General features: G+C 40.6%; 1 protein-coding gene and 1 non-coding gene across 6 annotated transcripts in view; both read left to right on the top strand.

Annotated features, from left to right (window-relative positions):
* LOC127807528 (exocyst complex component EXO84C) overlaps positions 1–26,858 on the top strand; it is a 52,137-nt gene extending 25,279 nt beyond the window's left edge. For all 5 annotated transcript variants that reach the window (XM_052345439.1, XM_052345440.1, XM_052345442.1 and 2 more), the window contains 5 exons: positions 1,586–2,630; positions 23,171–23,692; positions 24,558–24,746; positions 26,077–26,213; positions 26,295–26,858. In XM_052345439.1, coding sequence (XP_052201399.1) covers positions 1,586–2,630; positions 23,171–23,692; positions 24,558–24,746; positions 26,077–26,213; positions 26,295–26,562 — 2,161 coding nt within the window. In that variant the 3' untranslated portion in view covers positions 26,563–26,858. The remainder of the gene's footprint in view (positions 1–1,585; positions 2,631–23,170; positions 23,693–24,557; positions 24,747–26,076; positions 26,214–26,294) is intronic.
* LOC127809013 (small nucleolar RNA snoR35) lies at positions 11,503–11,583 on the top strand. The gene has a single exon (XR_008025024.1). It is a non-coding gene; the product is annotated as a small nucleolar RNA snoR35 (small nucleolar RNA).
* Positions 26,859–27,851: the final 993 nt, after the last annotated feature.

Raw genomic sequence — 27,851 nt, 5'->3', positions numbered from 1 at the left:
GCATACTGAGCAACCTCTTGGTTTTGTTGATCAGGGGGAGTCCTGATTAGTATGTCACCTGAAGAAGTCCTTATATGGTCTGAAGCAATCTCCTCGGTGCTGGTTTGGTCCCTTCAGTTTGGTTATTCAGTTTTTTGTGAAGCTAATCATTCTATTTTCTATCGCCATTCTCCTGGTGGAATCATATTATTGGTGGTGTACGTAGATGACAGTATTATCACAGGAGATGATGACATTGGTCTTGGGACATTGAAGACTCATTTGCATTCTTATTTTTAGACCAAAGATTTAGGCAGGTTGAAGTATTTTCTTGGCATTGAGATAGTTCAATTTGCCCATGGTGTGTGCATCTCTCAAAGGAAGTATGCCTTAGATATTTTGGAAGAGACTGGTATGTTTGATTCTCAGCCTCTAGATTCTCCTATGGATCCTAATGTTAAGCTTGTACCAGGATAGGGGGAGCCATTGGAGGATCCTTGGTGATATAAGAGATTGGTTGGGAAGTTTAATTATCTCACCATCATACGACCAAACATCTCTTTTGCTGATAATGTGGTAAGTCAATTCTTGGACTCTCCATGTGATGGTCACTAGCATGCTTTAGTGCGTATTTTGAGATACATTAAAAGTGCTCCTGATAAAGACTTGCTGTTTGAGAACGAAGGACACAAACATGTTGTTGGATATATTGATGCAGATTGGGCTTCTTGTCTCACATATAAGGCGCTCTACCTTGGGTTATTGTATTCTAATTAGAGGAAATTTGGTGTCTTGGAAGAGTAAGAAGTGGAATGTGGTGGCTAGATCTAGCGCAAAAGCGGAATATCTGGTTATGGCTTTAGCCACATATGAGTTGATTTGGCTCAAGCAATTTCTACGGAGTTGAAGTTTAGAGATTTAGGACCTATGCAATTTATTTGTGATAATCAGGTGGCTCTTCATATTGCCTCTAATCCACTTTTTCATGAGCGAACCAAACATATAGAGATAGATTGTCACTTTGTGAGACAGAAATTGATTTCTGGAGAGATTAATACGTTATTTGTTGGTTCTAATGATCAGCTGGCTGATCTTCTTACCAAGCTGTTACAGGGTCCACGACTTGCTTATATTTGTACCAAGCTAGACACATATGATATATATGTGCCCTCTTGAGGGGGAGTGTTAGAAATAGTATATTATATATAGTGTTGTACATATATATATGTGTAATATATATATATATATATATAAAATAGAGATAGGGTTGTACCTTTTGCTTAACCTAGTTGTACCTTATTGGTATATATAGATATACCACATTGTGAATAATAGAACATAACATTTTTCTCTCTCAAATATTCACAATTTGCAATGATAACTATTGGCCTGAAGAAAAAAGTATTTGGGCTGGCCAGTTTTTGCTATTGCAAAAAGTAGTCATGAAGAGGGTTTTGTTTTGGCATTGCTTCCCCCCCCCCCAAGTCAATATGCACCTTCTTGTTGATGACATTCTTTCTTTACTGATATTGTGGCTTCTAATTTTTTCATCAGCTTAGTTAATAGATTCCATTGATGTGTAGAGTATTGATGATGATTATTGCAGGTTATCTGAAGAAGTGGTGGAAACGGAGCATGGGATGAATGAGCTTCGCAAGCATATTTCTACTCAAGGGATTGTTGTGCAGGATTTAATGACTGGTGTGTGTCATGAACTGGATGAGTGGAATAAAGCTAGTGGTGGCATCCAGGAAGCCGATCAAAATCTTGAAAATTGTGAACTGAAAGATCCTTTGCTGAATGAAGCAGAAGATCAGGAGATGTTATTTTTCGAGAATGTTGATGTTCTCTTAGCTGAGCATAAAGTGGAAGAGGCACTGGAGGCATTGGATGCTGAAGAGAAAAATAATCCAGAGCTGAAAGGATTAGGAGATAATTCATCTATTGAGCCATCATCATATAAGTCTGCTTTTCTGAAAAGGAAGACAATGCTTGAGGATCAACTAGTTGACATCATTAGACAACCAGTAGTCAGTGCTCTTGAATTGAAAAAGGCTTTATCAGGATTACTGAAGCTAGGCAAAGGGCCTTTGGCACATCAACTACTGCTGAAATCTTATGGGTCTCGACTTCAGAAAAGCATTGAGGCTTTTCTTCCATCCAGTCCTTGTTATCCAGAAACATATTCAGCCTCATTATCTAACCTTGTATTTTCTGCAATCTCATTGACCGCAAAAGATTCTGGTTTGCTGTTTGGAGACAACCCTGTTTATACCAACAGAGTCATTCAATGGGCAGAATGGGAAATTGAAAATTTTGTACGGTTGGTTAAAGAGAATGCGCCTCCTTCTGACTCAATTTTAGCTTTACGTGCAGCTAGTATCTGTGTTCAGGCTAGTCTTAATCACTGCTCTGCATTGGAGTCACAAGGTCTGAAACTCTTGAAGTTGCTTTTGGTGCTTTTGAGGCCATACATAGACGAAGTGTTGGAGTTGAATTTTAGACGGGCTAGAAGACTGGTTCTTGATTTTTCTGCAACTGATGAGGACTTGCCATTGTCACCTCGCTTTGCGTCTCCATTGTCTATTTTTGCGACATTGTCTGATAATTTGCTTAGTAGTAGTGGAATGAGATTCATTTTCATTGTAAAGGTAAGTTAATTTCTCTCTCTCTCTCTCTCTATATATATATATATATATGTCTGTGTTGGGGGTGGGGGGGGGGGGGGGGTTGTTACACCAGATTCAGGACTAAAAGATTTGCATACCTGGTTGGGAGCTATTAGGGCATTCAAATATGTTTTCGTCCATGTGATTTTATCTTGTTGTTTGGGGAGTCTAGAAAGCAAATGTTCTATGACATGAAGTGCATGAGAAAATCATAGGTCTTCTGAAAACATGTTGTGACCATATGAACTTGCATACAATGTACGACCATATACTGTTGTGGTTTATCAAAATGTGGGCCCTAGTTTGTTTTATTTTTGCAATGGCACCATGCATCTAGTAGTAAGTTAGAGGACATATGCTTTGGGTGTTTAGCTCCTATGCTAGAAGAATTCTTTCTTATATAAGTTCAGTTCGCATGCTTGAAGGGCATATCTTGGACATCGGTAGTTGCTGGACATGCATCAATGGTAAAAGTCAAAATGTGTCTTATATTTTTATAATTATTCTAGAATGGAACATACTTCGACCTCAGTTTGGACATGCATGACTTTTTTCTTTTAGAACAATACACATTAGACACTTCTAGGGCCTACAAAGCTTGAAGAAGCTTAATGAAGGATTAGGAGGGGAAAAAGGTATGGGTCCTTAAATGTAAATTCTTGCTTCAGGCTTTCCTTATTCAAAATTACGAGATAAAAAAATTGTAATGGTCTTCTATGATCACTTTTTCACCCAATCAATGAATGCAATTGACAAAAAAATTATTATTTCTTAATGTAATGGACAAATACAGTCCTTGTTGTCCATAAAAAAAAAATGGAGAAAAAATTATACAAAATGTGTTACACCCCCTCTACAAGTAGCATGACTGGTCATGAACTTCAAGCCAAGACTTAAAAATCACAAAGCCTAAACTCCCAAAAGAATTAAAAAAATAGATCACTATTCACTAATATCCTCAATGTTTGCATAATTGAAATAAACAGAAAATATCCCTAATTTGAGTCCATTGATGTCCCCTAATCCGAATGCAACTCCAGTCCTCTTGCTTCTGACCACCCGAAAAATGTTAGGTGGAGTGGTGAGCTTATCGCTTAGTGAGGGTTCCTTTGCATAATTAGATCATATCCAAAATAATGCACTTCATATAAATATAACCAAACTGGTTTCATTCTCAAATATTCCTAATGCATTAACATGTATCAACAGTATAAAATCTTGTCTTATGATGTAGCAAACATGTTTTTGTTTTAGTGTGCAGAACACAATTAACCAAGGGAACCATAATAATCCATAATCAATCATCACCAATTATATATATCTCAAGGGGTGTTTTTGTAGCCCTGGGATCCAATAATGCACAAGGGGGCTTAGGATTATACCCATGTCCTAGCCCCAAGTATCCGATGGGGCGACCATAGTGTACTTGATCTCTTTCCCTCTTGTTGAGGAGAACTAGAATTCTTAGCGCCATATAGGTAACCAAATTCTAGCTGCCCAAGTAAGCCATGGTCCTCCCTAATGGTCCCATAACTTTTTATGACCATATGCTAACACCATAAATAAATCTTTTCATGTTTCTCAAAAAAATTTCTCTATCCACGTTCTCAATTTGTTTGCGTAATCATCATGTTCTATATATATCAATAATGTTTTTTATTGAGAACATATATATCATGTCAAACACTTTTCAGTCATGCATGGCTGTAAATTTTCAAAGCATATACTATCACATAGAAACAGCCACCTGATTTTTGTGCAGAAATAATCCTCAAATATAGTCCACAAATATCCTTAACTTGAGCCATCATGATAATTCTATGTTATTTAAGATTCTAAATTCCTCAAAATTCTAACGTAAGGATAATCAATAGGTATTTCTATAACTTTTGAAAGGTTTGAGGGCTTCTCTATTGTTTTCCAAAATTTTAGGAACCTTTTTGTTTTTTAGGGATTGTTCTTTTCATGTTTCAGTTTTCAGTTTTGAATTCACTTTCAATTTTGTGTTTTGAGTGTCTGTTTTGAGATCGTTGAAAATACGTTCTTTTTGTCATTTTGAAAAATTGTTTTCAAAATAGAAAAATGGAAAACATGTTTACTTTGGAATTTTGAGAAAAAATGTTTTATGATATTTTATTCAATGAATTTGATTATTCAGTAAATTGGAATAGTTTAATGCTAATATATTATTAAGTAATATATACATTTTGAAGTTGGTGAATCTTGCAATATTTTTTTTTTCTTGTTACAAAAATAAAATACAAACAAAAAATAAATTAACTTTTGCAATTCGTGGTTGAAGAGGCGATTTGAGCAAGGTGAGCCGTCGATGGTCGGTCCAGACAAGAAACTAAGATAGATGGTGTAGGTGAACGATGAAGGGGAGGAAGAGACGACCAGCGAAGGCGAGGTGAGGCCGCGATTCTAATGGCGGCAGTGGCTAGAGGCAAACGACGATGGTCGTTCGTCAATCGGAGGTGGTAGATTTGGGTTGCTGGTTGCGATGCAAGGGGAGCGAACAACGTTGGCGACAGAAGGCATGGGCGGTTGAAACCTAGATCTTGGAGAGAGAAGATGAGAGCAATCTTTGTTGTTTTTTGCGTTTTGGAAATTTGAGGGTATTTGTGATGAAAAAGTCAAAATGACTTTTTGTTGTTTTGAGTTTTCTTTATAAATTTTTTTCTTATTTTTGAAAATGCATTTTTGAAAATATGAAAGTAAACATGTTTTCACTGTTTTGGAAAACTGAAAACGGTCTAAAAACAACAAAGAGAACATGGCTTTATTTTTTTCCAAAATTGTATGTTTTTTTTTTTTTTTTTTTTGTAAATCTCCCAAAACTTTGGGAGCCTTTTCAATATTTCTCAAAAGCTTGAGGATTTGATTTGTAATTAAGAAACTCAAGTTATTTTGGGTCTTGTGTCATAATTAGGTTAAAAAATTGGATTAGCAATTTGAATAGGGCTAAGCCCCAATTTCATTCTTGAACGTGAACTTTAAGGTTGGGGTTTGATTGCGTTGTGGCTGAGCCTCATTAGTCTTGTCACTGACCCAATGGTGGTTGGATGAGGGTTGTCTGATGGTTAATAGCAAGTGACAACCCTCATGGTGATTGGCAATGCCGATGATTGTGATGGCCAACTAAGGTTTCCCAAGGTGTTGGTTAATTTGGAAGAACCAAGAAACAGCAAAGAAAGAGAAAGAAGAAGACACCAACCTCATTTTTTGTTGAAAGGGAATGTCATTGGGATCAACAAGCTCTAGCAATTAATTACTTCTCCTTCTTGAGACCTTCCTCCTCTTTGACTTTTCTTGCTTCTTGTATTGAACCACCAAAAAACCTTCTTCATTATTTTTCTATTGTTATCTCGCCATGTGTTCTTCTCTTCTCTTGATTCTTATATAGAGCCACTTGTCCAAATCCTATAACAATTGGGTTAAGATGATTCCTCTCCTATAGTGATGTCTTTGGGAGAATGTTTATCTTTTTTCTTATCTACTTTGTTGGTATCTATTATCATAGAATCCCTTTTCAATAAGGAACAGATTCACTTCCAAATTTCAGATGAACATTGCATTATCTCTTTATGAACAATTTTGGTTTACCCTAACCTTTATCAAAATCCATTCAAATAAGAGTATATATTATTTATATACCTTATTTATCCCCACGACCAACAATTTGAACTCGAATTAGATTGTGGGATTTAAAAGGTGAAAAACAAATTATTTTCAAGGGAAAAGTTATGTGGCGGAAGAGATTGGACTGTAAAAGTAGTGTCTTGGTGGTGAAACCAAGAGGTAAACCAAAAAATTAAAACTAAGAGAGCTTTCTACAGGACATCCAAATACATGCTGTATGAAGAAAAACGAAAGAGGTATATTTTGGCCAAAACAGAAGCAAAGAAGGAAGTTAGTTAAATATAGTTAAAAGCTTATGAAACTTTATAACTGTGACTTGATAGTTGACACAAAAGATAGGGAAATTGTTATATATAAACTAGCTAAGGCAAGATGAAAGAAAAAGAATCTATTTAAGCCTAGTGAAATGCATAAAAGACAAAAACCCAAAAGTACTAGTAAATGGAGGGTAACCAAAATGTACTAGTAAATGGAGGTCGATCAAGTAGATGGAAGGAGTATTTCTCATAGTTATTCAATGAAAAGGTGGAGAAACAAGTGTTACTTTGGAGTGTCTTAGTAAATTTGAAGAAGATATGAATCACATGTTCTACTGATGTATATCTCCAAACAAAATAAAACAAGCATTGAAAAAGATGAATAATGAAGCAGTTGGACTAAGTAATACTTTGATAGAAGCATGTAAATGCATGAGAGAAGAGGGGACCTTTTTGTTAACAAAATTATTAAATGCAATCCTTAAATCAAGAAGGATGTCAGGCGAATGGAGGAAGAACACTTTAGTGGTTATTTATGTTTAAAGTTGTGGAAATAATTTTGGGGAAAGGGTGATTGAGCGAAGATTAAGAAGAGAAATCGATGTGTTTGATAACCAATTTGGCTTCATGCCTGATAGATACAACGGAAGCTATATACTTGTTGTGACTCCTTATGGAAAGATATAGATGTCAGATTATGAATCTGACAAGGGTCGTTTCCTCGCAATTCAGTAAGGCTTGCGTGGGAAACCCGTGTATTAGGAAGAGAAAGAATAGTAAGGGGAGAGAATTTGGGAGAAGAGAGTGAAAGAGAGAATAGAGAGCGCGAGAGAGAATTGAGAGGGAAATATTGAGTCAATTATCTTCTCCAAGTCTCTTTCTCTGGACGCGAAGGCTGGTTATATAATACCCATACCTTGGCGCCACTATTTGATTACATTTGAAATCGGCCCATGTGCTGTAACGGCCAGCTTACTCCTTATTACACTAATATCCTATAATCTTCCCTTATTTACATACTGATCCCGTGACAATCCCCCCTGCTAGAAACATTACTTGTCCTCAAGTAATTCATAGGAGACCAGCGACCTTGGGAAACTGTTGCAGCAGGTTGGGAAGATATTCCTAGGTGTTGTTTTCTGGGTGCAAATTGGACTAGCGAACCAACACCTCGGTGATAGGGGCCTGGTGTCGGTAGATGATTCTTCTATCGACGATGGCTACTGGTTCCGCTTCTTGGTGAGCGGGTTGTATAGCAGTAGGTAATGTAGAACTGACAGGATGATTGCTTGAAGAAGGTTTGAGGAGTGACACGTGAAACACATGGTGTATGTGAGACTCTTCTAGTAGTTGTAATTTGTACGCTATCGGCCCGATTTTGCCAATCACTTCAAAAGGGCCATAAAATTTGGGACTTAGCTTCAAGACTGCCTTAAGTGCCAGAGTCTTCAACTGGGCATGTCGTAGCTTGAGATACACCTTGTCTCCCACAGCGAATTCCCGTTCGCTTCGCTTTCAGTCCGCATATTGCTTCGTTCGATTTTGGGCAGACGCTAGCTCCTCTCGTAAGGTCTGTAACAATTGTTGCCGCTGAATTAAGTAATTGTCGACAGTAGCCACTTGGTTGTGGCTGCGTCGCAATGGTAAGAGAGGAGGCTTGTAGCCATATAGGGCTTCAAACGGTGTCATTTTCAAGGAGTGTGAAGTGGTGTTGTACCACCATTGGGCGAGGGAAAGCCATTTGTGCCACCCTGTAGAATGCATTAAACTGATGCACCTGAGGTACGTCTCCAGACATTGATTGGTCTGTTCCGTCTGACCATCCGTCTCCGAGTGGTATGAGGAGGACATGTGCAGCTTAATACCGAGAGACTTCATCAGTTCTTTCCAGAGGAGGCTGGTGAAGATTTTGTCTCTGTCTGAGACAATTACTTGAGGTAGCCCATGCAATTTACTGACCTGATCCAAGTAAACTCGTGCCACCTCTTGGGCAGTGAAGGGATGGGCCAAACCCAAGAAGTGGGCATATTTTGTCATACGATCCACCATGACCAACACACAGTCCTTACCTTCGGACTTCGGCAAGCCTTCGACAAAGTCCATGCTGATGTGGGTCCATGCTTGAGCAAGAATGGGAAGTGGCTGCAACAATCCAGGAGGGTGTATGTTCTCATGCTTGCATATGTTGCAAGTGTCACAGCCTTTGACATACTCCATCACATCTTTCCGTAATCCTGGCCAGAAGAAGAGCTGTTTAACTTTGCTGTAGGTGTTCTGGATGCCCGAATGACCCCCCACAAGTGCGTCATGCAATGTTTCTAGGATCTTGTGACGTAGAGCTTGGTCCTCCCCAATTATTATTCTATCTTTGTACCGTAATAACCCATTTGTCAACACATAACCCGGCTTGCTGTCGGGTGTCAAAATTAGCTATTCCAACAACTCTTTGATCCATTCCCCTTTGTTGTAACTGGACGCCACCTCTCGTAGCCAATCCAGGGTGATCGCGGTGATGGCTGCAGAGGCTCCTTCTTCCACACAACGAGACAGAGCATCAGTTGCTCTGTTCTCCTGGCCCTTTCGATACTGTATGCTATAATCCAGGCCCATTAGCTTCGACATGCCCTTCTGCTGGAGGTGTGTATGCAATTTCTGCTATAGAAGAAACTTAAGGCTCTCATGGTCAGTTTTGATAACAAACGAGCCTCCTTCAAGGTAGTGTTGCCATTTCTCTACCGCAATGAGAACAGCTAAGAGCTCTTTATCATAGACACTTAAGCCCAAATGTCTGGGCGCTAGTGCCTGACTGATAAAAGCCAACGGCCTCCCTCCTTGCACCAACATTGCCCCCACCCCTCCATCACTAGCATCGGTTTCCAATATGAAAGGCTAATTGAAATCGGGCAAACTGAGTGTGAGTACCGTATTCATAGCAGTTTTCAATCTCCTGAAAGCTTCCTCTGCCCTCTCATTCTAGCGGAACCCCTCTTTTTGAAGCAGCTCCGTCAATAGTTTACTTATGATACCATAATCCTTGATGAACCTTCGGTAGTACCCTGTGAGGCCCAAGAACCCGCGTAAGGCTTTCACGTTAACTGGTCTGGGCCAAGCTGTCATGGCTGCCACCTTTTGTGGGTCAGTGCTAACTCCCTCTCCTGAAATAATATGGCCAAGATACTCCACTTGGGATTGTGCAAATGCACACTTCAATTTCTTAACATACAACTTATTGAATCGGAGGATTTGTAGAGTAGTCTGTAAGTGCTCCAAGTGTTTGTTAAAGGAAGGGCTGTAAACCAAAATATCATCAAAAAATACCAAGATAAATTGGCGGAGGTAGGGTTCGAATATTTGGTTCATAAGGGATTGAAATGTGGCTTGGGCATTGGTTAAACCAAAGGGCATAACTAGGAATTCATAGTGGCCTTGATGGGTTCGAAAGGTTGTTTTGTGTATATCTTTGGGATGCATTCGGATTTGGTGATATCCCGACCTAAGGTCGAGTTTAGAGAAAATGTTGGCACCCTGCAATTCGTCTAAAAGGTCTTCAATGATGGGTATGGGGAATTTGTTCTTTATGGTTTGGGAATTGAGTTGGCGGTAATCAATACAAAATCGCCAACTCCTATCTTTCTTCTTTACTAACAACAAGGGTGAGGCATAAGGACTGATACTAGGCTGTATAACAGAAGTGTGGAGCATGTCTTTGATCATGTGCTCAATTTCTGCTTTCTGTTTTGGGGGGTATCTATATGAACGGATGTTGATGGCTTCAGTATTGGGTTTGAGGTTAATGGTATGATCTATTGGTCTTGGGGGTGGTAGCGACTTTGGTTCCTCAAACAAATCCACAAATTCATCTTAGAGTAAATTAAGAGAATTGGATTGAGTTACCTCCCTGTCACGAACCTAGGGTTCGTGATGGGTTAGAAGAGGAATTGGGGAATGAAATCAGAATTGTAGGAGGGGGAAATGGGGGGAGAAATCAGTAGAAAGGGAGAGAGTAATAGAGAGAAACGAGAGGGAGAATTGGAGAGAAATGTAGAGAGAAAAATAGAGATTCAATATTAATTTTTCAGCATGCCTTCTCCCATGGAATGGGATGAATATATATAGGTGCTGCTTGGTGTGGGTGTGAATACAACAGATCGTTCCCCCTCCAACAGTTACAACAAACTATTTTGTCCTCTTCTTAAGGCCTCACATGTGGCCTTTCCAATTCTAACAGAATTGATAGCTGGAATATAGGTGCAACAATTAAAGTAAAAAAAATACAGCATAGCTATTCTAATTAACTCTTGGGTTGTGACAATTCCCTCTCCTTGAAAAGTTTCTTGTCCCCAAGAAACTTATTACGTTGAGCCGTTCATATTCATCCAATTCCAGCTTTCTCTATCAGTTTAATGCTTCTTTCCTTCTTTATCCTTCTAGATTTTTTCCTCTTTTCTTTTTCCTCAACCGTAACAACATCATGGCTTGCTGCCACATCGACTTCAATCATCTGTTCATCAGTCAATGCAATAGACCAGCATTTGAATTTTCCAACCGGAGGGAAAACCAATACAACAGCTGGAATTTTGTTCCCTTCAGCAAAACCTACAACTTCTTCAGCTACCTCCCTTAGTTTTTTTCCAGCTACAACCCCTTTGGCAAAACCTACAACTTCTTTAGCTACCTCCCTTAGTTTTTTTTCCAGCTACAACCGGCCTCCAAAATTCCTCACGCCTTTGAATTTGCTGCTGGTCGAGAGGACTACTTTCACGATCATAACTCAGAAAAATTCCCTTGGCTGAAAGAGAAATCAGCATCTCTTTCTTCAGCGAATGTGTCCTGCCCCCTTGAATGATCATGTGAGCTGCCATTAGATATCTGAGAAAGAGCAATAGGGAGATTGTTTGAGGCTAAACATCCACTAGAAAAACTCCCAGCAGGCTGTTGAACTCCTTGAATGGTTCCTGCATGATGAAAAACAGGTAATGCAGCACCAGATTGAGTAGAGAATGATGTGGCAAAAGACGTCCCAGTACTCTTTGGAATATTTGAAGTCGACCCATTCATCCCACAGCCATGTTTTGCTGCAGAAATATCAACAGCAGCCTCAAAATGCAGCAATGGGGGTTTGTATTCTTTCCTTGAATACTCATACCAAGGCTGTTTGTGAGCATTAACATCAGGAGATGCTGCAACTTCACTTCCAGCCAACGATTGCTCAATGATTGACACCTGACCAAGTGTCTTAGCACTAGTAAGAGTGCTTGAGAGGCTGTCAATTGATTGATTGCCTTCCTCCAATTCCTTTTCCTCACTTTTTTCTTCCTTCGGCTTCTCCATTTTAAGAAACTCCTCTTTGTTGAAACTTTCATGATAGTCATCAAAGTATTCAGCAGGAAAAGTGTAATGATACTCCTTAGATAGTATCATTGCAAACTCTTGCAACTTCTCGTGAAACATTCGACCGAATTCCTTGCACACTTCATCAAATCCATTGCTAGTTCCTTTGTCCCTTCGGCTAGTCTCATTCTCAAACTTCTTTTCCCAAATTTGATGTTTTTGGTCAACTGAAAATGTAGCATTCTTTGGCTGCCATTGAAGCTCCATTCCAGCTGAAAATGAAGCATTCTTTTGCTGCAATTTAGGGCTCATTTGCTCCATGTATGCACTGCTCCCCTTGGCTGCCATTGTTTCCCTTTGCTCACAGCCTCAAGCACCAACAACCCACGAGCTGGATAAGCTGGAGGAGTCCACTTCCCACATGAAACCCACCGAATCCGCTGCGCCACTCTGATCTGCAACTGAGTTGCCAATTCAAGCTAACTAACGCAACGGATAAACAGCCTCCAGAAAATCAATTGACTCCAAATAGCTGCTATGCCTTCGCCTAACTAAATTAATCAACTCTGCTGCTCTGAATCACTAAAAATCTCAGTCGAATTCAACCTGTTGCTCCCGATTTCCGTATAATAATTACTGAAATTATTGGCCGAGGGTCACTCACCTGCTGCGCCTTCCAATTCCGAATTGAGGGGGCTCGCTGGCTTGGAGATTAGCACTTTCCAACACCTAACCACCTTCCAGATCTCCAGAGTTGCTGGAACATCACCCAGCCAAGTCGCCTCCAAATCACCAATGAAAATCACTTGCTCGTTGCTTCAGTGGCTGGTTATGGGCTCGATTCTCCCTGGGTTAATTCTTCTATAATGGTCGGAATCCCCTTCCGAACAAGGTGGGCAGCTCGCCTCACCCGAACGGTCAGAATTGCTTCTCGACCCAAAAATTTGTAGCACCACCGTGCCTTTCGATCTAGCGGCCACACCCACAGAATTCCGAACGGAGTTCTCGATCAAAACTGCCACAGCCACGCCTATACGAAGCTTACCAGTTTGGGTCGTAATGGTATGGGTCGTCCGCTTCACCTCCGATGGGCTTACACTCGCCTTGGACGGTCGCAACACTCCCAAGTTCAAATTGCAATCTCCTGGCCGTTCACGTCACCCTCTAGTCACCCACTCCAGTCGTTCGACCAACCCGCGTCACTGCTGTCGCTCCCTAAGCTTGCTTGGATGGCCGAGGTCAGCTCCGTTACCGTCCTTCAAAGTCGCCACTGAAGTCGGCAACTCCAGCGGAGCTCCTGCAACCTGTCTTCCGCTTCAGTCGCACACGCTTAGGCCGTCTGCTTCACCTTCGATGGACTCACGCTCGTCTTGGACAGTCGCTACACTCCCAAGTCCAAATCGCGACCTCCTGGCTGTTTGCATCAACACCAATGGACTCGCTATCACCTCAGAACTTCTGCCTATTCCATTTAATCACTGAAATTGATTTCAGCAGCCTTTGAAACGAATCGGAACCACCGCCAAGAACCGTTGCTCTGCTTCGGCTCTAGCTAGTTAGCACTCTGGACTTTGAATCCAGAGACCTGGGTTCGACTCCCGGTGGGACCTCCAAATCGGATCGGACACTATTGAATTTACGAACTCACGGCCGAGGACGATTACTCTGATACCAATTGTCATGAACCTAGGGTTCGTGATGGGTTAGAAGAGGAATTGGGGAATGAAATCAAAATTGTAGGAGGGGGAAATGGGGGAAGAAATCAGTAGAAATGGAGAGAGTAATAGAGAGAAAGGAGAGGGAGAATTGGAGAGAAATGTAGAGAGGAAAATAGAGATTCAATATCAATTTTTCAGCATGCCTTCTCCCATGGAATGGGATGAATATATATAGGTGCTGCTTGGTGTGGGTGTGAATGCAGCAGATCATTCCCCCTCCAGCAGTTACAACAAACTATTTTGTCCTCTTCCTAAGGCCTCACATGTGGCCTTTTCAATTCTAACAGAATTGATAGCTGGAATATAGGTGCAACAATTAAAGTAAAAGAAATACAGCATAGCTATTCTAATTAACTCTTGGGTTGTGACACTCCCAAGGAGTGGGCGTCGCCTTAACTAAGTTCAGCCTGTAGTGCTCGTCATCATCTGTAGTTTCCCTCATGTCCATAGTCTGTACGGAGAATAACTGAGCTACCTGTGTCCACTTACTTTTGAACAACTTTTGCAACCTTCTTCTTGAAATCATCTTACAAGCTCCAGTCTCTATGCTGCCAGTCAGAGTCATTCTCTTTCCCCCTTTCTCAAATGTGACCTCCATCTTGTTAAAGTCGAAACAAATGGGGCTCACTTCTCTCATCCAATCTACACCTAATACCATATCACATCCCCCCAGCTTAAGCAATCGGAGGTCAGCTTCAAAATCTTCCCCCTACATCTGCCAACAAAACCTTACACAAGCTGATTTACACAAAACCTTTTGCCCGTTAGCTACAGTCACTGACAAGGGTTGAGTTCCCGAAAGTCGGCATTTCAGTGTCCTTGCGATCCCCTCATCCAGGAAGCTGTGTGCTTCCACTATCAATTAGGATCATTAGGCGGCTATCTCTTGCTTTGCCCTCCACTTTGATAATCTTGTTAGTCACAACACCCCTTAGTGCATGTAGGGAGATCTCGACCTTCTCCTCATCCCCAACTTCTTCCACAATGTTGCTATCCTCCTCTTCCAATCCTCCTCCGTCTTCTTCTCCTTCTAACAACAATAATTGTCTTCGATATTGATGACCAGGTTTGTACTTGTCTTCACACTTGAAGCACAAGCCGGCTAACCTCCTCTGCTCGATCAACTGTCCTTGAGGCGGCTGGGTAGGCGTTGGTAGGGCAGCCAATCCTCTGCTGCCAGTTCCCACATGTCCCCCATTCCTTCCCCATCCCTTGTTATTGGATGGTAAGGGCGTGGTCTGCCATACTCTAGCCACACTCTTCTGTTTTTTAACCAGAGCCTCTACTATTAACTCTTGCAACTTAGCACATTCAACTGCATGTTGGACCGTCTTAGGCTGGAACATCTTAATTGTGGGACGAACTTCTTCGTTCAAGCCGCTAATGAAACTTGATACAAAGTAGCCTTCCGTCAATGTGGGATTTGATAGTAACATGAGAGCCTTCAGCTCCTCAAACCTCTTTTGGTAAGCCTGTAACCGAACCTCCCTGTTTCAGTTTATTAAACTCTTCTACCACATCCAACATTCCTTTCTTGCCAAATCGCTCACAAAGTCCTGCCACAAATTCGTCCCACGAGCACTCTTCCTTCACCCCTATCCACCCCTGATACCATGCATCCCCTTCGTCATTGAGATGCGCAGCCGCTAGCGTCACCTTCTGAGCATCAGCCACATTGTGCAGGCTAAATACTCTGCCACAACGTCTCGCCCATCACCGTGGGTTTTGGCTATCAAAGAGAGGTATCTCCATCTTAGGCATAGGAAAACCGATCTGGTGTGATCCGATTCCGTAGCTTGGCCTTCTAATTCCATCATTCTCCTCTCTGCTTGGAGGCTCGATCTCTAATTCCGCCAATCCTTCCGATCGGGAATTTCCCCCGTGGTCATGCAAAATTGGCTCCGATCTATCCCTTGGAGGAAACTCAGGTGAGAGTCGTTCCTGAGTTTGGCTAGTGAGCATCAGAACAAATTGTTGCATCTGATCTCTAAGGGCCTGACCCTGCTCCCTCATCTGCTCCTCCAACGTCGCCGCTTGCGTCCTGCTTTCCTCCCGCCATACTTGCACCACTTCGTCAATTCGTCGATTGACAGAATTCTCCAGTGCTTCCATTCGGTTCTGCATCTCTCCCATAGTTGTCGACACCTGATGAAGCTGCGATTCTATCTGTTTCATCTGAGTACCGTCTGCCATCTCCAACTCCAACTGATCACCCAAGATGATGCTCTGATACCAAATTGTCAGATTATGAATCTAACAAGGGTCGTTTCCTTGCAATTCAGTAAGGCTTGCGTGGGAAATCCGTGTATTAGGAAGAGAAAGAATAGTAAGGGGAGAGAATTTGAGAGAAGAGAGTGAAAGAGAGAACAGAGAGCGCGAGAGAGAATTGAGAGGGAAATATTGAGTCAATTATCTTCTCCAAGTCCCTTTCTCTGGACGTGAAGGCTGGTTATATAATACCCATACCTTGGCGCCAGTATTTGATTACATTTGAAATCGGCCCATGTGCTGTAACGGCTAGCTTACTCCTTATTACACTAATATCCTATAATCTTCCCTTATTTACATACTGATCTTGTGACAATAGAGATGAATGGAAGAATTTACACATGGTATTTATAGATTGAGAAAAGTTTATAAGAAAGTCTCTTGATAAGTCTTATTAAGGGACTTAGAGTAGAAATGAGTCTAAATTGCTTATATATAGGTTTCTAAAGACATGTATCATGGAGTATAAACACATGTTAGACTATGTGGAAGTATTGAGGTTTTGCTAATTACAATTGAATTGTATCAAGGATCTATATTAAGCTCTCTTCTCTTTGCCTTAATAATGGACGGGCTCACTAAACATATCTAGGCAAAGGTGCTTTGGTTTATGCTATTTGTAGATGATATTGTCTCGTTGGTTAAGATAAAAGAAGGCATTAAAAGAAAGCTTGAGATATGGGGGAACACTTTAAAATATAGAGGTTTTAAGTTGAGCATATTGAAAATTGAATATAGAGGTTTTAAGTTTAGTAAAAATATAAGTGTGGATGATGTTATGGTGGAACTCAAAGATGACGTTATCACAAGAAAAGATCAAGAGAGTTATTGAGGATGTTACTGTCAGAATTAAGGCCGAATGTTTAGAATAGAAAAGCTTGTTTGAGGTTTTATCTAATGGTATCATTATGTTAAAGCTAAAAGGAAAATTTTATAAGATAGCTATAAGATCACCTTTTTTGTATGGGACAGTTGTTGCACAGTAATGCACCACGTGCAAAATATTAGTGTAATAGAGAAAAGGATGTTAAGATGGATTTCTGGCCATGCAAGAAACAATAATATTAGAAATGAGGTTATTCACAATAAGGTTATAGGGACTCCTATTAAACGATAAAATGAATAATCTGCTCAATACAATTAAGATAGTTTGTTTATATGAGAAGAAGATTGATAGAGGCTCCTATGAGGAGAGTGGATGAAATGAAATAAGTCTTTAGCAAAGGAGGAAGAGAAAGACCAAGAAAAACTTAGTGGGAGACTCTTAGATATGACATGAGTTATGGCCTTACAAAAGATATCCATAGAAAGAAATTATTGGCAAGCTAGAATTCATGTAGTTGATCCCATCTAGTGAGATTAAGGCTCGATATGTTATTGTTGTTGTAATGTAACAGTAAGAAACTTTCGCTTAATTCAAGCCACTGCTTTTTGAACTAGGACATTGTTCCTTATGGTATGCGTATGAGAATTATGAGTACATGGTAAAATGTGTAGTCTAAGTTGCTTTGTTGTTTGGAGTCATTCTTCACTTGCGATAGCTTGTTTATGGTGCCATTTCAACCTTTTAGTTTTATTTATCAAAAATTTGATTCATATTTTCCTTTAAATTGGGGTTGGCAGCTTTAATGATATGGCATGTGAACTTATCGCATGTCAAGCCTTCTTCGTGAGACTTGAAATCACAGAGAATTTAGAAGAATCGAGAGAGACAGAGAGAGGGGAGAGTTTTGGAGGGAGAAGTGAGAGAGAAGAAAGAGAAATCAAGAGGGAAAGAGTTTCTCATTCAACGTAGGACTCCCATCCTCCTACATCCAACCTTATATAGGCCCTTCCCATTGGTTCACATCACAACTGTGGGGAACATTCCGATAACTAACTAAGCAAGTGGCCATGTGAGCTATTGTTATTACAAGAAATTTCAAAATTGCTATTGGGGTCATAACATTCCCCGCCCCTAGAAATTATTCTTATCCTCAAGAATCTAAAGTAGTCTTGTAGCTTGAGGAAATTGAGTGAGCAGCTCGGGTAGATACTCCCATGTTGTGTGGGACCACCTTACTAGTACCTGGGTTAGGGGCACCGAGCCTTGATGGACCACCCACTTGTCTAGGATAGCCTGAGGCTCCACCACCTCTTATCCTTCTTCACTCACATTAGGCAATTCCAGGCTAGCTGTAGCTTTTGGCTCGATAGACTTCTTCAATAGGAGACATGAAATAAAAGATGCGTGTTAACATGTGCTGGTAACCTTAGCTTATAGGCAATCTTTCCCACCTTTGCTTCTATGGCATATGGTTCAAAATACTCTGGACTTAGCTTAGAGGCCAAGGTGGATGTAAAGGGCTGATGTAGAAATCTCTTCACCCGCAGATAAACTTTATAACCTACTTCAAAAGACTGGTCACTTCTTCTCTTGTCAGTACTCTATTTCATCCGGTTCTGAGCTGTATTCAATTCTCTTTTTAACACTTTCAGAACCTCTTGCCTCTGCTGCAAATACTAATCCACCATAGCCATAGTAGCTGTAGAGCTTGATAGGGTTGGAATTAGTGGGGGTTTATGCCCAAACACTGCTTCAAAAGAGCTTTGGTTGATGGCACTGTGGTGGTTAGAGTTATACCACCATTGGGCTAATGATAACCACCTATTCCAACTCTTAGGTTTGGTGAAGCACATACATCTCAAATAGGCATCTAAACACTGATTGACCCTCTCTATTTGGCCATCTATTTGGGGGTGGTAGGCTGTGGACATGTGCAGCCCTACCCCCAAGCTCTTAAACAGCTCCTACCAAAACACAATTGTAAAAATTTTGTCCCTATCTAAGACAATAGACTTAGGCACCTTGTGAATCTTCACCATTGAGTCCATAAACATTCTTGCAACCTCTTGTGCTAAGAATGGGTGGGTTAGACTGATAAAATGTGCAAACTTGGTTAGTTTATCTACCACTACCACTACCATATACCCTCTGATTTGGGAAGTCCCTTTATAAAGTCCATGGAGATCCCTTCCCAAGCCTGTTTTGGAATTGCCAAGGGCTGCAGCAACCTCGGGTAAGCCACATTTTCGTGTTTGCATCTCTAACATGTCTCACATGATAACACAAATTTCACTACTTCTCTCTTTTGCCCTGACCAAAAGAATAGTTGCCTTACTTTTTGGTAGGTGGCCCGAATCCCTAAGTGACCTCCCACTGGGGAACCATGCAAAGAGGCTATGATTCTCCCTTTCAGTGCCTCGTCATCACCAACCACCAATCTTCTACTGAATCTCACCGACCCATTAGAAAATGTGTACCCTAAACTTCCTACTGGCTGAACTGCAAATTGTGCTATTATATCTTGAACCCATGGCGTTTGGTCATAACTCCTTGCCACCTCCTTTACCCACTTAGGAACCACAACTGAAATGGACTGGCATTGACCCCTTTCTTCCTTCCTAGACAAGGCATCAGCCACCACATTTTCCCTTCCCTTGCTATAGACAATAGTGTAGTCCAACCCCATTAACTTCGAGATTCCCTTCCTTTATAACTGAGTGTGTAGCCTCTATTGGGAGAAAAATTACAAACTTTCATGGTCTCTCTTAATTATGAAAAGGCTGACCTCCAAATAGTGCCTCCACTTTTCAATAGCCCCCAACACTACCAAGAGCTCCTTGTCATAAACACTTAGGCCTAGGTGTCTTGGAGCCAAAGCCTGACTGATATAAGCTAGGGGTCTCCCCTTATGCATTAACACTGGCCCTATTCCATTTTCACACGCATCAATTTCCACCACAAAGGTTTTAGAGAAGTCTAGGAGGGCTAATATTGGGGCTTTTGTCGTGGCCTTTTTTAGGGTTAAGAAGGCTGCCTCAGCTCGGGGATTCCACTGGAAGTTGTCCTTCTTGAGGAGCTCAGTTAGGGGTTTACTAATGAGGCCATATTTCTGTTTGAACTTCCTATAGTACTCTGTCAAGCCAAGGAATTCCCTTAACTTCTTCACCGACTATGGTCTAGGCCACTACACCATGGCTGTGACCTTGCTAGGAGCAGTCTTCACCCCTTTCCCAGAAATGATATGGCCCAAGTGCTCAATTTTTTTTTTCAACAAAAGTACACTTTGATAGCTTAACATACAATTTGTTAGAATTCAGGACTTCAAAGGTGGGTTAGGTGCTGTTCATAATTTTGGCTATATATAAGGATGTCATTGAAGAAAACTAGGATGGACTTTCTTAGGTAAGATTGAAAGACTTGGTTCATTAAGGCCTAAAAAGTGGCTAGAGCATTGGTGAGCCCAAAGGGCATCACCACAAATTCATACAGCCCTTGGTGTGTAAGAAATGCTATCTTGGGGACATCAGAGGGTGTCATCTGGATTTGGCGATAGTTGGATCTTAGGTTTAGCTTGGAAAAGATTGGGCCCGAGATAATTCATCTAAGAGGTCATCAATAAGGGGTATTGGGAACTTGTTTTTGATGGTGTTGAAATTGAGTTGATGATAGTCAACACAAAACCTCTAGGATTCATCCTTTTTTTTTTTTAACAAGTAAAATAGGGGAGTTGATGATAGTCAACACAAAACCTCCAGGATCCATCCTTTTTTTTTTTAACAAGTAAAATAGGGGATGCAAATAGACTTTGGGAAGGTCTGATGATTGAGGTAGAGAGCATATTAGCCACTTGTTTCCTTATCTCAGCTTTTTGTATAGGCGAATATCTATAGGCTTGTATGTTAACTAGGATAGAGTGGGGTTTGAGGTATATAGAGTGGTCTAGGGCCCTTTGGGGTGGTAGAGAATGAGGTTCAGCAAATAGGCCTTGGAATTCTTGTAAGAGTAAGTGTAAGCTATCAAGTAGTTGTTCCTTAGTGGAGGATTGGAACATGGCCAAGCTGCCCTTTGTTTGATGATCCTTCCCAGCCTCCTTAACTTCTTGTCCATTCCATTCTAAGGCGTGAATGGAATACATTTGGGCAATCTAGCCCCCCTTACTTTGCATCCACCTTTGTAGCTTCCTCCCTTTGATCAATTTGCATTCCCCTTGCTCCATAATGCCCATGAGAGTCAGCTTTGTGTTTCCCATATCCATAGTCACGGATAAGGGGGTTGTGGTAGTCATCTTGCACCTTAGCTCCATGGCAGTAGCTTCATTCAAGAAGCTGTGAGTACTGCCACTGTCTATCAACATCGACAATTTCTTCCTCCCCACTTGCCCTTGTACTTCAATAATCTTACCAGTGGGTCCCCCTTTGAGAGCATGAAAGGAAGTTTCTCCTCCTCCTTGCTTTGATTCTTCTTCCATAATAGGATCTACCACTTCTTGCCTCTGCTCCTCCTCTTCCTCATCCACCATACCTTTAACCTTGTCTTCTTCCTCTCTTTCAATGTTCAGTAGTTGCCTCTTGCACTGGTGTTCGGGGCTATACTTCTCCCCACATCTGTAGCATAGTCCCATCAATCTCCTTTGTTCCATAGTAGTAGACCTGAGAGGAAAGGGTTGATGCCCCTCCAACCACTAATGCTTTAGTATTCCTTCCTATAGGGTGGTTGCTAGGTGGAAAGGGTCTTGGCATAGCTTTGCTCTTCTTAAAAATTGCCTCTTAACGTTAACTCTTGTAATCTAGCCTTCTCTATCGCTTACCTAACTATAGTAGGCATCATCATTTTCACCATGGACCTTAATTCATCCTTAAGGCCATTAATGAAGCTAGATACGAAGTACTGATCAATAAGGGTGGGTTGAGAATTCCACATTAATGCTTCTAATTCCTCAAACTTCTCTTGGTATTTAGTCACCGACCCTTCCTACTTAAGTTTATTAAATTTTTCTATTACACCAGCCATATTCCTTTCACCAAAACGTTTACACAATTCTTCTGCAAATTCTATCCATCTGGCATTCATTCCCCTCAATCTATACCACCATTGGAACCATGCATCAACCATATCATTTAGATAGGCTGTAGCAAGGTTGATCCGCTGATTTTCAGCTATATTGTAAAATTTAAAGAACCTCTCACGCCTCCGGATCCACCATCAGGGTTTGGATCCTTCAAAGAGAGGTATTTCTAATCTTGCCATAGGACCTTGATTGGATCTAGGAGAATTAACTTCCCTTACCTGATTTCTTGTCTCCTCATAAGATGAATTCCCAGCTTTCTATCACTCCTTAGGGTTTAGGGAAGATTCCTTGTCCTGCCATTCCCTGATCAGTTACTAATTTGGGAGGAAATTCCGGTGGCAACTGGAATTGAGGAAAGGAGGACGTCATATTAAACATGTTGTTGGTCCTCTGTCCGAATTTCTCCATAGTCTCCCTATGCCTTGCTAGTTCCCTTTGAACTCCTTCGCGAGAGGCCACCATATCTTCGCGTAATTCATCTCAGATTGCCCTTATCTCCTCTCTGCTCTGGGACATCGCCTCTTGCATTTGAGACATTCCAAACTCCATCGCTTCCATGTGATTCTCCAATTGCTTCAATCGGGTTCCCTTCGCCATTTGGATCACCGACTAATCAACCACAATTACCTCTGATCTACTAAACCAAAGGCACTCCCGCCTTACGTTGGAATCATAGCTGAGGATGACTGACTCTGATACCAAATGTTAAGTCTCTTGGGTGAGACTTGAAATCTTAGAGAATTTAGAAGAATCGAGAGAGAGAGAGAGAGAGAGAGAGAGAGAGAGAGAGAGTTTTGGAGGGAGAAGTGAGAGAGAGAGAGGAGAGTTTTGGAGGGAGAAGTAGGAGAGAGTGAGAGAGGAAAGAAGTCAAGAGGGAAAGAGTTTCTCATTCAACATAGAACTCCCGTCCTCCTACATCCGATCTTATATAGGCCCTTCCCACTGGTTCACATCACAACCGTGGGGAACATTCCAGCAGCTAACTAAGCAAGTGGCCATGTGAGCTACTGTTATTACAAGAAATTTCAAAATGGCCATTGGGTTCATAACAGTGCAATTGGGTTTGAGCAGCCAAATTGCTATTTCATAAGGGGGCTGTGATCCTGGTCATTAGTTTATTTGATATCACATTTGTCATGTGGCCATACTCATGGGTTCTCATATTTGTACCTATAGATCTTTCTACTTGCACAGTTGTCTGCTGCATCGCTATATGCAAAAATGAAAGTGGAGTGGTGATCTTGGAGACATCCCTGGCATTTACCAGGCCAAACAATGCGTGAAATACACACAATCCAACATTTTATTAAAAGTAGATGGTTCATTGATTCATTGAATTGCTGCTTCCATTGTTGATGATGATTCAGCTACCAATTTCTTTTCATAATCATAGGGTTAAATATTCTTTGCAGGACATCGTGGAGCAGCTAACTCCCCTAGTCATTATTCACTTTGGAGTCAATGTTTTGACTAGAATTTCACAGGTTTTTGATAAATATGTTGATACTTTGATTAAAGCTTTACCTGGCCCATCTGAAGATGACAGCCTTACAGAGTTGAAGGAAGATGTACCTTTTAGAGTTGAAACTGATTCTGAACAGCTTGCACTACTGGGAACTGCTTTCACTGTTGCCGAGGAACTATTACCAATGGTTGTGTCAAGAATTTGGAATGCACTAAATGAAAGTAAGGAGGCAGGGAATGGACTTGTTGACAGCATCATGTCACCAGCAAATAGTATGATAGAACCTAAGGATTGGAGGCGTCATCTCCAGCATTCGTTGGACAAACTCAGAGATCATTTTTGTCGACAGTATGTGTTGAATTTCATTTATTCCAGAGACGGGAAAACAAGATTGGATGTACAGATCTATATAAATGGTTTTGGAGAGGATGTTTGGGATTCTGACCCTCTGCCCTCACTACCTTTCCAGGTTATTATTATTATGATTATTTATTTATTCTTTTCACTTAAACTGCTGAAGGTGTTATTTTCTTTGGATGTCACACACCTTGTTACCTTCTGTAAGTGAATACAAGGTTTCTTGTTTCCTGCCCTTATTTAATGGGAAGTGAATTCATATTTCTCTTTTTATATGGCCAAAACTGTCAAAGTAATAGACACGAGCCACTTCTGCAAAGGTAAAATTTCTGAATTGTCACTTCATTTAATCTTGTCAAGTTTTGATGTTCTGTATCTTTCAAAATGTATTTATTTAAAACCAATTTTCCCTGCCACAATGTATAAATTATAATTGTGTTTATCCTTTGACTTTTTTTTTTTTTTTTTTAAGTTTTTGATTTTGTGCTTCCTAGTTTTTGTAGGATCAGTTGCTTTAATAAGTGGGCACATGTGCTGTTTGTTTGCTTCTTTTTTTTGTTGTCAATGTTTAGGTTTCAGTGGCAAGCACAGTGAAGTCAAGTTAGTTTTCCTCTACTTGGATGAATGCTTATAAAAATATTAAGGTTAATAATCCAAGGGTAGGTTAGAAAGTTGAAATATCGGGTGAGTTGGTAGAATAGAGGGGGAGTTCACACACACACACACAAATAGAGAGAGAGAGAGAGAGTACTGGATGTAAGCTTTACTATTTTGGAAAAAAATAGACATGAGCATGATGTAGATATGATAAAGATAAAGATATCTCTTAAGATATGGGCACATGCGGTTTATCGCTTAAGGTGCTCTTAACAATTTCTGGTTTTTAGTTGGCCATAATAGAAACTAGTTTTTACTTTTCTCATTTGCTTCTAGTTCACTTGATGTTCTGCTAAGGAGCTTTCATGCTATGATTGCAGGCACTATTTGGGAAGCTGCAGCAGTTGGCAACTGTGGCTGGAAATGTGTTACTTGGAAAAGAGAAGATACAGAAAATTTTGCTTGCCAGGCTAACAGAGACTGTCGTAATTTGGTTATCTGATGCAGAAGAGTTCTGGGGTGTGTTAGAAGATGATGCTGTTCCTCTTCAACCACAAGGGTTGCAACAGGTAACTTTCGTATCCACATAAATTGAAATTAAACACGATAGGAAAGAGATGTGCTGTCCCTTCTCTTTCCGTGATATAATCCAACTAGACCTTCTGTTTCTGTTGGTTCCATCATTTTATCATTTCCTAATCTTAATTATAGAATTCAAATGCAAATATTTTTTGTTGTACATAATGACTGTATTGGGACATGATCTAGGTCATATTAATGTGGGATGTTCAGAATGAATCTATTATGGACAGCATAGGATATGGAGAATATTTGCTCTCTTGACAAAGAAATTGTACGGGGATCTGTTCAAAGAAAAGTGCTTCTTGAGTTTATCTTTCTAGGTTTTCTACTCCTGGTTACTCCAGCTGAAAACATAAGCTGGCCTGTCTCTCTCAATCATCAGTCTTCTTGAGTTATCTTTCATAATGTAAGTGAACATCGATGGAGTACAGACAGATGGGTTGAAATGGGTTTGAGAGACTAATTAGCAATTAGTCCGCAACTTGAGTGACTCTCTGTAGGGAATATTGTGTTGCCAGAAAAATAACTACATTAGGAAGTAGTTAAGACCTAGAATCTGTAACATTATTGCTCAAAGGGGTGGATGGTGCCCTCAGGCTTGAGGAGGTTACTTCATGTTGAAGTACTTGAAAACTAATTGGCTGACATTTAGGCAGTTGTTCATCAGTAAAGTAAGTTTGCTTGACCTAAGAGTGTCTGAATTAACAGAGTTAGCCACCTTCACTTAATTTCAGGAAAAATGCTATTTGGCCCGAGTTGGTTGACGCACAGGATGACTAAAAGCATTAAAAGACACAAACACCCTCACCTTGAAATTGCTGCTTCACCTCGAAACATGCGTCCAAATAAAGTCTGGCCCAAACTGAACGGGCGGACTTCAACTATGTTAAAGTCCGCCCACCCAGCAGCGGGCGGACTTCATTCAAATTGAAATCCACCCGCTGCTATACGGGCGGATTTCATTTTAATTGTTTTTTGTATTGTTATTATAATTTAATTTAATTTTTATATTATAATTTTAATTATTTTTTATTTTTATTTTCATTTTAATTTTAATAGCAGTGTGTTGGGTGAATTTCATCTTGGATGAAGTCCGCCGAACCTTGGCCGAGCGGGCTTCATTCTGTTTGGTCATTCCGAGTGTCAACCATTCGGGCACTATAACACGGCTCTAATTTCAGTATCAACCCAGATGGGTAACCTTTTAAATTAACAGAGAGACTGAATGGCTAAAGCATTGTCTAAAAACATTTATAGCTACAATTATTAGCTGGATGTTATCTCTCTTAGATTCCTAATTCACCTTCTCCTTGGCAGTTAATTCTAGACATGCACTTTACTGTTGAAATTGCACGTTTTGCGGGTTACCCATCCCGACACATCCACCAGATAGCGTCTTCCATAATAGCTCGAGCGATCAGGACTTTCTCTGCTCGGGGCATAGACCTTCAAAGGTACCCATTCATCTCATTTATTTTCTCTTTCTCCTGTCTCAGAGTTCTTCCTTGTGTAATTAAATTTTTGTTTTCTGTTAGCGCGCTTCCCGAGGATGAATGGTTCGTTGAAACGGCAAAGACGTCAATAAACAAGCTGCTACGGGGGAACTCGGAGTCTGATACATCAGACCTTGATGAACACATCATTATAAATGATGAAGGCCACATCATAATGAACGAGGAGGTCGTCTCAGACTCTGATGAGTCGCCTTCCTCGCTCTCATCAGAAGACACCTTGGAGTCGTTTGCGTCAGCCCAGATGGACGAACTGGAGAGCCCCGGCTACTCCACTGATCCAGAAAGCTGATATCTCCAATCAAATTGCTTGTTAATTAGAAGTAGTGGATCTTTTAGGAAGCAACCCTGTAGCATGGAGGCTGTGCCGCTGGTCAAAGATGTATAAGTTCTGGTTAAAATGAACATGGCCAAATGCAGTTTTAAGGATTAAGAAATATGTATTCTGTTGTTGTTGTTGTTGTTCTTGTTCCCATTCATTCAGAATGGTTTAGTCTTTTCAAATTTTAGGGCGGTTTGCAGCTGCCAGCTGGGCCTCCTGAATTCTTCTTTTGATTTTGTGGTATATACATGAGCTGGCGCAGCATATCTCCCTCTCCTGATGCTGATGAATTTGCAGCTACAACCTTCTGCCATTAGTTCTAAGCCCAAAGTTCCCGTTAAAACACTATTTTGCCCCTCCAAGATTCCATATTCGATGGTTAAAAGTTTTCCTTTTGTTTGCCTAAAAAACTTGGACATAAAAGAAAAACAAAAATATTTGATTATGTTAAATGATTTACGGAGTCATTTGATATAGGAGAAATTTTAAAATTCTTAAGAATGTTTGGTTAAGAATTTATATTCTCATGTTTGGTATAATTTTTTTATAAAAAGAATTTTAAAAAATAGAATGTTTAGAAATAATTTTTAAAGATAAAATCTACATGTGATTTGGGCTATTTTAGCTAATACTTAATATGATTTATTATGTTGGGTTTATGTACAATCTTTGGGTATATGACAAGCAATTGTATATTTATACTACACCAACAGTACTTGAGTCACTCTTTTTATCTTAGGGATTTTATCATTTTTACAATATAAAAATATGTTTATCTAACACAAAGCATAGATGCTGATTTTTTTTTTTTTTAAAATTGGAAGTTATTGTTGAATATAAAATAACCCTAAACTAAAGATGGCAAACGAGCTGGGTCGGCCCGCCACCAAGTGGCCTGCGGGCCGGGCCAAATCGGCCCGCTTAAAAACGGGTCAGTAGATTGCTGGCCCTAGCCCGGCCCTATACGGGCCCGCCCAATTTTTTTTTTTTTGTTTGATACCATTTTTGACCATTTAGCCCACTTTGACTACATGACCCACTTCTGTTTACCTACTTCCTTCTTTAGGCTGTAGGCTTTAGCTAGGCAAATAATTAACACAAAACTTTAGGCTTTAGTTAGACAAATAATTAACACAAAACTTAATTTACCTTTAGGCTTTAGTTAGGCAACAGAGGCAGGTGGTGTGAGCAAGAGAGGGCAAAGGACGAGACTGAGAGTGAGGGGCGCGGGCGAGAGCGAGACAGAAGGCGAGGGTGAG

This window comes from Diospyros lotus, chromosome 8 (assembly GCF_014633365.1).
Source record: "Diospyros lotus cultivar Yz01 chromosome 8, ASM1463336v1, whole genome shotgun sequence".
NCBI lineage: Eukaryota > Viridiplantae > Streptophyta > Magnoliopsida > Ericales > Ebenaceae > Diospyros > Diospyros lotus.
This window is presented reverse-complemented; position numbering and strand designations above follow the sequence as displayed.